The sequence below is a fragment of the Salvelinus alpinus genome, chromosome 6 (assembly GCF_045679555.1).
Source record: "Salvelinus alpinus chromosome 6, SLU_Salpinus.1, whole genome shotgun sequence".
Lineage (NCBI taxonomy): Eukaryota > Metazoa > Chordata > Actinopteri > Salmoniformes > Salmonidae > Salvelinus > Salvelinus alpinus.
Window position 1 is genome coordinate 92,405,374 of NC_092091.1, and position 12,621 is coordinate 92,417,994.

The window sequence follows — 12,621 nt, forward strand, 5'->3', positions numbered from 1 at the left end:
ATTGTTAAGGTAACTACCAGTACTGTCTGAAGGTAAATTATTGTTAAGGTAACTACCAGTACTGTCTAGAAGGTAAAGTATTGTTAAGGTAGCTACCAGTACTGTCTGTCTAGAAGGTAAAGTATTGTTAAGGTAGCTACCAGTACTGTATGTCTAGAAGGTAAAGTATTGTTAAGGTAGCTACCAGTACTGTATATCTAGAAGGTACAGTATTGTTAAGGTAACTACCAGTACTGTCTGTCTAGAAGGTAAAGTATTGTTAAGGTAGCTACCAGTACTGTCTGTCTAGAAGGTACAGTATTGTTAAGGTAACTACCAGTACTGTCTGTCTAGAAGGTACAGTATTGTTAAGGTAGCTACCAGTACTGTCTATTTAGAAGGTAAAGTATTGTTAAGGTAACTACCAGTACTGTCCAGAAGGTAAAGTATTGTTAAGGTAACTACCAGTACTGTCTAGAAGGTAAAGTATTGTTAAGGTAGCTACCAGTACTGTCTAGAAGGTAAAGTATTGTTAAGGTAGCTACCAGAACTGTCTGTCTAGAAGGTAAAGTATTGTTAAGGTAGCTACCAGAACTGTCTATCTAGAAGGTAAAGTATTGTTAAGGTAGCTACCAGTACTGTCTAGAAGGTAAAGTATTGTTAAGGTAACTACCAGTACTGTCTATCTAGAAGGTAAAGTATTGTTAAGGTAGCTACCAGAACTGTCTGTCTAGAAGGTAAAGTTTTGTTAAGGTAACTACCAGTACTGTCTATCTAAAAGGTAAAGTTTTGTTAAGGTAGCTACCAGTACTGTATATCTAGAAGGTACAGTATTGTTAAGGTAACTACCAGTACTATATTACAGAAGGTAAAGTATTGTTAAGGTAGCTACCAGTACTGTATATCTAGAAGGTACAGTATTGTTAAGGTAACTACCAGTACTGTATTACAGAAGGTCAAGTATTGTTAAGGTAGCTACCAGTACTGTATAGAAGGTTAAGTATTGTTAAGGTAGCTACCAGTACTGTCTAGAAGGTAAAGTATTGTTAAGGTAGCTACCAGTACTGTATAGAAGGTAAAGTATTGTTAAGGTAACTACCAGTACTGTATTCTAGAAGGTAAAGTATTGTTAAGGTAGCTACCAGTACTGTCTGTGTAGACGGTAAAGTATTGTTAAGGTAGCTACCATTACTGTATGTCTAGAAGGTAAAGTATTGACAGTAAATGGTACCTGCTCAGAGTTGTCAGCAGGAAGCTCCTCTGTATTATGTTGTAGAATCATGATCTCTCTCTGGAGTCGAGCTTCCAGCCTGGAGACAATCTGTTCTTCCTGAGTTTTGGTGTTTTCCTTGATAGACAATTACAGCCAACACATTAGATTATATTAAACTAAGACTTACTGAAAGACAGGCAGAAAGGCACATTTAACTAAAAGGGAATCAAATGCACAACTGAAACATCCCACTTCTTAACCCACTGCCTCACTATGTTTAATATACTGTCCAATGACCTGGTGGCAAGAAGAAACTATAGACACACCCACCTCTTCACTCTGTTTAATACACTGTCCAATGACCTGGTGGCAAGAAGAAACTATAGACACACCCACCTCTTCACTCTGTTTAATATACTGACCAATGACCTGGTGGCAGGAAGAAACTATAGACACACCCACCTCTTCACTCTGTTTAATATACTGTCCAATGACCTGGTGGCAATAAGAAACTAGACACACCCACCTCTTCACTATGTTTAATTTACTGACCAATGACCTGGTGGCAGGAAGAAACTAGACACACCCACCTCTTCACTATGTTTAATATACTGACCAATGACCTGGTGGCAAGAAGAAACTAGACACACCCACCTCTTCACTCTGTTTAATATACTGACCAATGACCTGGTGGCAAGAAGAAACTATAGACACACCCACCTCTTCACTATGTTTAATATACTGTCCAATGACCTGGTGGCAAGAAGAAACTAGACACACCCACCTCTTCACTATGTTTAATATACTGACCAATGACCTGGTGGCAAGAAGAAACTAGACACACCCACCTCTTCACTATGTTTAATATACTGACCAATGACCTGGTGGCAAGAAGAAACTAGACACACCCACCTCTTCACTATGTTTAATATACTGACCAATGACCTGGTGGCAGGAAGAAACTAGACACACCCACCTCTTCAGTATCTACCACACTAGTCCAGACTATAGACACACCCACCTCTTCAGTATCTACCACACTAGTCCAGACTATAGACACACCCACCTCTTCAGTATCTACCACACTAGTCCAGACTATAGACACACCCACCTCTACAGTATCTACCACACACTAGTCCAGACTATAGACACACCCACCTCTTCAGTATCTACCACACACTAGTCCAGACTATAGACACACCCACCTCTTCAGTATCTACCACACACTAGTCCAGACTATAGACACACCCACCTCTACAGTATCTACCACACACTAGTCCAGACTATAGACACACCCACCTCTTCAGTATCTACCACACTAGTCCAGACTATAGACACACCCACCTCTTCAGTATCTACCACACTAGTCCAGACTATAGACACACCCACCTCTTCAGTATCTACCACACACTAGTCCAGACTATAGACACACCCACCTCTACAGTATCTACCACACACTAGTCCAGACTATAGACACACCCACCTCTTCAGTATCTACCACACTAGTCCAGACTATAGACACACCCACCTCTACAGTATCTACCACACACTAGTCCAGACTATAGACACACCCACCTCTTCAGTATCTACCACACTAGTCCAGACTATAGACACACCCACCTCTTCAGTATCTACCACACACTAGTCCAGACTATAGACACACCCACCTCTTCAGTATCTACCACACTAGTCCAGACTATAGACACACCCACCTCTTCAGTATCTACCACACACTAGTCCAGACTATAGACACACCCACCTCTTCAGTATCTACCACACACTAGTCCAGACTATAGACACACCCACCTCTTCAGTATCTCTCTCATTCTTTATGACATCATGGTTTCTGTGGTCCTGCAAGGCACACACCAGACAAACAGAAACCTGGTCTGTCTTACAGAAGACCTCCAGAGCTCTGTGGTGCAGCTGGCACAGTTTCTGCTCCAGGTTTCCAGTCACCTCCACCAGGGTGTGTCTCTGCAGAGCTGCTACGGTGTAGTGATGTCTGACATGGCTCTCACAGTAGGAGGCAGTGCAGGTCAGACAGGACTTCACAGCTTTGAGCTGTTTCTCAGTGCAGAGATCACAGGCCACATCTCCAGGTCCAGCGTAGCAGTGCTTGGGAAGAGCAGGGACCTTGAACCCTGCCTGGTGGAGTTTCTCAATCACCTTCTCCAAGGCTGAGTTAGTGAGGAGGTCAGGACGGGTTCTGAATCTCTTTCTGCACTGGGGGCAGTCGTAGTCTCCTGTCTGGGTCCAGTGGGTCTCAATGCACTGTCTGCAGTAACTGTGTCCGCAGGGGATGGAGACTGGCTCTTTGAGAACCTCCGTACACACTGAACATCTGAAGTGGTCCTCTGTTAGTAGACTGGCTGTCAGCTCACTGTACACAATGTGGTAGAGAAATGTGGTTGCTGTTTTAAAGACTATTATACAGGAGCTAACCTACAAGATGTACAGGAATGTGGAAACTGTTTTAAAGACTATTATACAGGAGCTAACCTACAAGATGTACAGGAATGTGGAAGCTGTTTTAAAGACTATTATACAGGAGCTAACCTACTAGATTTACAGGAATGTGGAAGCTGTTTTAAAGACTATAATACAGGAGCTAACCTACAAGATTTACAGGAATGTGGAAGCTGTTTTAAAGACTGAATATACAGGAGCTAACCTACAAGATTTACAGGAATGTGGAAACTGTTTTTCACTTACCTGGCATCTTTTCCAAACTTAATGGGCCTGTCCATGGACCAATCACTCTTCATGGACAGACACGGAGACCCCACCCTCTCCTGTTTACCACTGTGGAAACATCAAGGAGGGTTTTGTTTATGAATGATAAATGCTGTTCTTTCTTTCATTTTGAACCACAATTACTTATTCATCATTGTTTGTAGAACACTAATCTTCTATCAGGTGATTGGCTGTTATTTCTATGTCAGGTTCTTCACTTACCTGGCATCTTTTCCAAACATAATGGGCCTGTCCATGGACCAATCACTCTTCATGGACAGACACGGAGACCCCACCCTCTCCTGATTACCACTGTGGAAAGATCAAGAAGGGTGTTGTCAGTGTGTGAATTTGCAGAATTTAATAACTATCCATCTTTCATGTTGACTGTTTTTGTGTTTCTGTCCGTATAGAAATATCCAAAATTTGTATGTTTATAAAACAGACAGAAACCTACATATTTAGATATTTCTATACGGACAGAAACATAAATATTTGTATAATTCTATATGGACAGAAACATAAATATTTGTATAATTCTATACGGACAGAAACATATATATTTGTATAATTCTATACAGAAACATATATATTTGTATAATTCTATATGGACAGAAACATAAAAATATTGTTATTTCTATTTGACAATGATTTCACATGATGCCTATTTCATATGATATGCCTAAATACTTATAACAACTAGGCTGATAAATAAACACCTTTTTCCTTGGATTATTGAATTACCTACATCATGTGACTTCAAGTTATCCATTTGGAGTGCAACATCGCAATGTTAAAAAATATGTCTACATTAGGCAAATGAAGGCATATTTATGTTAACTTTGATTGTGTTTGATGAAAATGATAGACCTTTCAAATGTTGTACTCAATATTAAAATCGGCAAGTGACTTGATGCCTACTGTACCAAAGCAATTGAGAGTTGCTAAACGGGAGTGACATAACGGTAATATTGTCAAAATTCCGCTTTTAACAACTATCAGAATTGGTTAAAAAAAAGGTTACGCATGGAAACATATTAGACAATAATTAAGAGTAGGCAAAGTGATCGTGTCAGGTGAAAATGAAATCAAACAACATTTGATGTCCAGTCACATTCACTGTGGTTGTCTGAAGCTGTAGAGTTCACCGCTGGCGATGCCTCATCGTGATTGATGCAAATGATGGGGAATAACCAGTCAATGAGCGTCATCACAATCTTTCCTTTGCAGTACCTCAAACTGTCCTGATTATCAGCTGAGAAACTTTTAGGAGTTCATTTAACTCCTGGCTCTGAGAATGTCTGAGCAGTGTCTTAACATCCTAAAATTTACTCTGAGCAGTGTCTTAACATCCTAAAACCTACTTTGAGCAGTGTTTAAACATCATCCTAAAAGCTGATCTGAGCAGTGTTTTAACATCCTAAAACCTAATCTGAGCAGTGTCTTAACATCCTAAAACCTACTCTGAGCAGTGTCTTAACATCCTAAAACCTACTCTGAGCAGTGTCTTAACGTTATCCTAAAACCTATTCTGAGCTGTGTCTTAACGTCATCCTAAAACCTATTCTGAGCAGTGTCTTAACGTCATCCTAAAACCTATTCTGAGCAGTGTCTTAACGTCATCCTAAAACCTACTCTGAGCAGTGTCTGAACGTCATCCTAAAACCTACTCTGAGCAGTGTCTGAACATCATCCTAAAACCTACTCTGAGCAGTGTCTTAACATCCTTAAACCTACTCTGAGCAGTGTCTTAACATCCTAAAAACTACTCTGAGCAGTGTCTTAACATCCTAAAACCTGCTTGGAGCAGTGTCTTAACATCCTAAAACCTATTCTGAGCTGTGTCTTAACGTCATCCTAAAACCTATTCTGAGCTGTGTCTTAACGTCATCCTAAACCCTACTCTGAGCTGTGTCTTAACATCCTGAAACCTACTCTGAGATGTGTCTTGACATCCTAAAACCTACTCTGAGCAGTGTCTTAACATCCTAAAACCTACTCTGAGCAGTGTCTTCACATCCTAAAACCTACTCTGAGCAGTGTCTTAACGTCATCCTAAAACCTATTCTGAGCTGTGTCTTAACGTCATCCTAAACCCTACTCTGAGCTGTGTCTTAACATCCTGAAACCTACTCTGAGATGTGTCTTGACATCCTAAAACCTACTCTGAGCAGTGTCTTAACATCCTAAAACCTACTCTGAGCAGTGTCTTCACATCCTAAAACCTACTCTGAGCAGTGTCTTAACATCCTTAAACCTACTCTGAGCAGTGTCTTAACATCCTAAAACCTGCTTGGAGCAGTGTCTTAACATCCTAAAACCTATTCTGAGCTGTGTCTTAACGTCATCCTAAAACCTATTCTGAGCTGTGTCTTAACGTCATCCTAAACCCTACTCTGAGATGTGTCTTGACATCCTAAAACCTACTCTGAGCAGTGTCTTAACATCCTGAAACCTACTCTGAGATGTGTCTTGACATCCTAAAACCTACTCTGAGCAGTGTTTTAACATCTTAAAACCTACTCGGAGCAGTGTCTTAACATCATAAAACCTACTCTGAGCAGTGTTTAAACATTCCTAAAAGCTATTCTGAGCAGTGTCTTAACGTCATCTTAAAACCTACTCTGAGCAGTGTCTTAACATCCTAAAACCCACTCTGAGCTGTGTCTTAACATCCTGAAACCTACTCTGAGCTGTGTCTTAACATCCTAAAACCCACCCTGAGCAGTCTCTTAACATCCTAAAACCTACTCTGAGCAGTGTCTTAACATCCTAAAACCTACTCTGAGCAGTGTCTTAACATCCTAAAACCTACTCCGAGCAGTGTCTTAATATCCTAAAACCTACTCTGAGCAGTGTCTTAACATCCTAAAACCTACTCTGAGCAGTGTCTTAGCATCCTAAAACCTACTCTGAGGAGTGTCTTAACATCCTAAAACCTACTCTGAGCTGTGTCTTAACATCCTAAAACATATTCTGAGCTGTGTCTTAATGTCATCCTAAAAGCTATTCTGAGCTGTGTCTTAACGTCATCCTAAAACATATTCTGAGCTGTGTCTTAACGTCATCCTAAAAACTATTCTGAGCTGTGTCTTAACGTCATCCTAAAACCTACTCTGAGCAGTGTCTTAACATCCTAAAACCTACTCTGAGCAGTGTCTTAACATCCTAAAACCTACTCTGAGCAGTGTCTTAACATCCTAAAACCTACTCTGAGCAGTGTTTTAACATCTTAAAACCTACTCGGAGCAGTGTCTTAACATCATAAAACCTACTCTGAGCAGTGTTTAAACATTCCTAAAAGCTATTCTGAGCAGTGTCTTAACGTCATCTTAAAACCTACTCTGAGCAGTGTCTTAACATCCTAAAACCCACTCTGAGCTGTGTCTTAACATCCTGAAACCTACTCTGAGCTGTGTCTTAACATCCTAAAACCCACCCTGAGCAGTCTCTTAACATCCTAAAACCTACTCTGAGCAGTGTCTTAACATCCTAAAACCTACTCTGAGCAGTGTCTTAACATCCTAAAACCTACTCCGAGCAGTGTCTTAACATCCTAAAACCTACTCTGAGCAGTGTCTTAACATCCTAAAACCTACTCTGAGCAGTGTCTTAACATCCTAAAACATATTCTGAGCAGTGTCTTAACATCCTAAAACCTACTCCGAGCAGTGTCTTAACATCCTAAAACATATTCTGAGCTGTGTCTTAATGTCATCCTAAAACCTATTCTGAGCTGTGTCTTAACGTCATCCTAAAACATATTCTGAGCTGTGTCTTAACGTCATCCTAAAAACTATTCTGAGCTGTGTCTTAACGTCATCCTAAAACCTACTCTGAGCAGTGTCTTAACATCCTAAAACCTACTCTGAGCAGTGTCTTAACATCCTAAAACCTACTCTGAGCAGTGTCTTAACATCCTAAAACCTACTCTGAGCAGTGTCTTAACATCCTAAAACCTACTCTGAGCAGTGTTTAAACATCCTCCTAAAACCTACTCTGAGCAGTGTCTTAACATCCTCCTAAAACCTACTCTGAGCAGTGTCTTCACATCCTAAAACCTACTCTTAGCAGTGTCTTAACAACCTCCTAAAACCAACTCTGAGCAGTATCTTAACATCCTCCTAAAACCTACTCAGAGCAGTGTTTTAACATCTTAAAACCTACTCGGAGCAGTGTCTTAACATCATAAAACCTACTCTGAGCAGTGTTTAAACATCATCCTAAAAGCTACTCTGAGCAGTGTCTTAACATCCTAAAACCTACTCTGAGCAGTGTCTTAACATCCTAAAACCTAATCGGAGTAGTGTCTTAACATCCTAAAACCTACTCTGAGCAGTGTCTTAACATCCTTAAACCTACTCTGAGCAGTGTCTTCACATCCTAAAACCTACTGTGAGCAGTGTCTTAACATCCTAAAAGTGAGCAGTGTCTTAACATCCTAAAATCTACTCTGAGCAGTGTCTTAACATCCTACAACCTACTCTGAGCAGTGTCTTAACATTCTCCTAAAACCTATTCTGAGCAGTCTTAACATCCTCCTAAAACCTAGTCTGAGCAGTGTCTTCACATCCTAAAACCTACTCTTAGCAGTTTCTTAACATCCTCCTAAAACCAACTCTGAGCAGTGTCTTAATATCCTCCTAAAACCTACTCTGAGCAGTGTCTTCACATCCTAAAACCTACTCTTAGCAGTGTCTTAACATCCTCCTAAAACCTACTCTGAGCAGTGTCTTAACATCCTAAAACCTACTCTGAGCAGTGTCTTAACATCCTTAAACCTACTCTGAGCAGTGTCTTAACATCCTAAAACCTACTCTGAGCAGTGTCTTAACATCCTTAAACCTACTCTGAGCAGTGTCTTAACATCCTTAAACCTAATCTGAGCAGTGTCTTCACATCCTAAAACCTACTGTGCGCAGTGTCTTAACATCCTAAAAGCTATTCTGAGCAGTGTCTTAACATCCTACAACCTACTCTGAGCAGTGTCTTAACATTCTCCTAAAACCTATTCTGAGCAGTCTTAACATCCTCCTAAAACCTAGTCTGAGCAGTGTCTTCACATCCTAAAACCTACTCTTAGCAGTGTCTTAACATCCTCCTAAAACCAACTCTGAGCAGTGTCTTAACATCCTCCTAAAACCTACTCAGAGCAGTGTTTTAACATCCTAAAACCTACTCTGAGCAGTGTCTTAAAATCATAAAACCTACTCTGAGCAGTGTTTAAACATCCTCCTAAAACCTACTCAGAGCAGTGTTTTAACATCCTAAAACCTACTCTGAGCAGTGTCTTAAAATCATAAAACCTACTCTGAGCAGTGTTTAAACATCATCCTAAAAGCTATTCTGAGCTGTGTCTTAACGTCATCCTAAAACCTACTCTGAGCAGTGTCTTAACATCCTAAAACAGAGTCTGAGCAGAGTTTTAACATCCTAAAATCTACTCTGAGCTGTGTCTTAACATCCTAAAACCTACTCGGAGCAGTGTCTTAGCATTCTAAAAGCTACTCTGAGCAGTGTCTTAACATCCTAAAACCTACTCTGAGCAGTGTCTTATCATCCTGAAACCTACTCTGAGCTGTTTCTTAACATCCTAAAACCCACCCTAAGCAGTCTCTTAACATCCTAAAACCTACTCTGAGCAGTGTTTTAACATCCTAAAACCTACTCTTAGCAGTGTCTTAACATCCCCCTAAAACCAACTCTGAGCAGTGTCTTAACATCCTCCTGAAACCTACTCAGAGCAGTGTTTTAACATCCTAAAAGCTATTCTGAGCAGTGTCTTAACATCCTAAAATCTACTCTGAGCAGTGTCTTAACATCCTAAAACCTACTCTGAGCAGTGTCTTAACATTCTCCTAAAACCTATTCTGAGCAGTCTTAACATCCTCCTAAAACCTAGTCTGAGCAGTGTCTTAACGTCATCCTAAAACCTATTCTTAGCTGTGTCTTAACGTCATCCTAAACCCTACTCTGAGCAGTGTCTTAACATCCTTAAACCTAATCTGAGCAGTGTCTTAACATCCTAAAATCTACTCTGAGCAGTGTCTTAACATCCTACAACCTACTCTGAGCAGTGTCTTAACATCCTACAACCTACTCTGAGCAGTGTCTTAACATTCTCCTAAAACCTATTCTGAGCAGTCTTAACATCCTCCTAAAACCTAGTCTGAGCAGTGTCTTCACATCCTAAAACCTACTCTTAGCAGTGTCTTAACATCCTCCTAAAACCAACTCTGAGCAGTGTCTTAACGTCCTCCTAAAACCTACTCAGAGCAGTGTTTTAACATCCTAAAACCTACTCTGAGTAGTGTCTTAACATCCTAAAACCTAATCGGAGTAGTGTCTTAACATCCTAAAACCTACTCTGAGCAGTGTCTTAACATCCTTAAACCTACTCTGAGCAGTGTCTTAACATCCTAAAACCTACTCTGAGCAGTGTCTTAACATCCTTAAACCTACTCTGAGCAGTGTCTTAACATCCTTAAACCTAATCTGAGCAGTGTCTTAACATTCTCCTAAAACCTATTCTGAGCAGTCTTAACATCCTCCTAAAACCTAGTCTGAGCAGTGTCTTCACATCCTAAAACCTACTCTTAGCAGTGTCTTAACATCCTCCTAAAACCAACTCTGAGCAGTGTCTTAACATCCTCCTAAAACCTACTCAGAGCAGTGTTTTAACATCCTAAAACCTACTCTGAGCAGTGTCTTAAAATCATAAAACCTACTCTGAGCAGTGTTTAAACATCATCCTAAAAGCTATTCTGAGCAGTGTCTTAACGTCATCCTAAAACCTACTCTGAGCAGTGTCTTCACATCATAAAACCTACTCTGAGCAGTGTTTAAACATCATCCTAAAAGCTATTCTGAGCTGTGTCTTAACGTCATCCTAAAACCTACTCTGAGCAGTGTCTTAACATCCTAAAACAGAGTCTGAGCTGTGTCTTAACATCCTAAAACCTACTCGGAGCAGTGTCTTAGCATTCTAAAAGCTACTCTGAGCAGTGTCTTAACATCCTAAAACCTACTCTGAGCAGTGTTTTAACATCCTAAAACCTACTCTTGGCAGTGTCTTAACATCCCCCTAAAACCAACTCTGAGCAGTGTCTTAACATCCTCCTGAAACCTACTCAGAGCAGTGTTTTAACATCCTAAAAGCTATTCTGAGCAGTGTCTTAACATCCTAAAATCTACTCTGAGCAGTGTCTTAACATCCTAAAACCTACTCTGAGCAGTGTCTTAACATTCTCCTAAAACCTATTCTGAGCAGTCTTAACATCCTCCTAAAACCTAGTCTGAGCAGTGTCTTAACGTCATCCTAAAAACTATTCTTAGCTGTGTCTTAACGTCATCCTAAACCCTACTCTGAGCAGTGTCTTAACATCCTTAAACCTAATCTGAGCAGTGTCTTCACATCCTAAAACCTACTGTGAGCAGTGTCTTAACATCCTAAAAGCTATTCTGAGCAGTGTCTTAACATCCTAAAATCTACTCTGAGCAGTGTCTTCACATCATAAAACCTACTCTGAGCAGTGTTTAAACATCATCCTAAAAGCTATTCTGAGCTGTGTCTTAACGTCATCCTAAAACCTACTCTGAGCAGTGTCTTAACATCCTAAAACAGAGTCTGAGCAGTCTTAACATCCTCCTAAAACCTAGTCTGAGCAGTGTCTTAACGTCATCCTAAAACCTATTCTTAGCTGTGTCTTAACGTCATCCTAAACCCTACTCTGAGCAGTGTCTTAACATCCTTAAACCTAATCTGAGCAGTGTCTTCACATCCTAAAACCTACTGTGAGCAGTGTCTTAACATCCTAAAAGCTATTCTGAGCAGTGTCTTAACATCCTAAAATCTACTCTGAGCAGTGTCTTCACATCATAAAACCTACTCTGAGCAGTGTTTAAACATCATCCTAAAAGCTATTCTGAGCTGTGTCTTAACGTCATCCTAAAACCTACTCTGAGCAGTGTCTTAACATCCTAAAACAGAGTCTGAGCAGAGTTTTAACATCCTAAAATCTACTCTGAGCTGTGTCTTAACATCCTAAAACCTACTCGGAGCAGTGTCTTAGCATTCTAAAAGCTACTCTGAGCAGTGTCTTAACATCCTAAAACCTACTCTGAGCAGTGTTTTAACATCCTAAAACCTACTCTTGGCAGTGTCTTAACATCCCCCTAAAACCAACTCTGAGCAGTGTCTTAACATCCTCCTGAAACCTACTCAGAGCAGTGTTTTAACATCCTAAAAGCTATTCTGAGCAGTGTCTTAACATCCTAAAATCTACTCTGAGCAGTGTCTTAACATCCTAAAACCTACTCTGAGCAGTGTCTTAACATTCTCCTAAAACCTATTCTGAGCAGTCTTAACATCCTCCTAAAACCTAGTCTGAGCAGTGTCTTAACGTCATCCTAAAACCTATTCTTAGCTGTGTCTTAACGTCATCCTAAACCCTACTCTGAGCAGTGTCTTAACATCCTTAAACCTAATCTGAGCAGTGTCTTCACATCCTAAAACCTACTGTGAGCAGTGTCTTAACATCCTAAAAGCTATTCTGAGCAGTGTCTTAACATCCTAAAATCTACTCTGAGCAGTGTCTTAACATCCTACAACCTACTCTGAGCAGTGTCTTAACATTCTCCTAAAACCTATTCTGAGCAGTCTTAACATCCTCCTAAAACCTAGTCTGAGCAGT

The 12,621-nt window shown here is 40.3% G+C and overlaps 1 protein-coding gene across 8 annotated transcripts in view; it reads right to left on the reverse strand.

Moving 5' to 3' along the window:
* LOC139577773 (uncharacterized) overlaps nucleotides 1-12,621 on the reverse strand; it is a 106,438-nt gene that overhangs the window by 59,470 nt on the left and 34,347 nt on the right. For 5 of the 8 annotated variants that reach the window (XM_071404940.1, XM_071404939.1, XM_071404937.1 and 2 more), the window contains exons 3-6: nucleotides 4,151-4,240; nucleotides 3,908-3,997; nucleotides 2,999-3,575; nucleotides 1,211-1,327 (exon numbers count right to left, since the gene is read on the reverse strand). In XM_071404940.1, the coding sequence (XP_071261041.1) occupies nucleotides 1,211-1,327; nucleotides 2,999-3,575; nucleotides 3,908-3,997; nucleotides 4,151-4,240 (874 nt within the window). The remainder of the gene's footprint in view (nucleotides 1-1,210; nucleotides 1,328-2,998; nucleotides 3,576-3,907; nucleotides 3,998-4,150; nucleotides 4,241-12,621) is intronic. The other 3 variants (XM_071404934.1, XM_071404935.1, XM_071404936.1) reach the window with 3 other exon arrangements.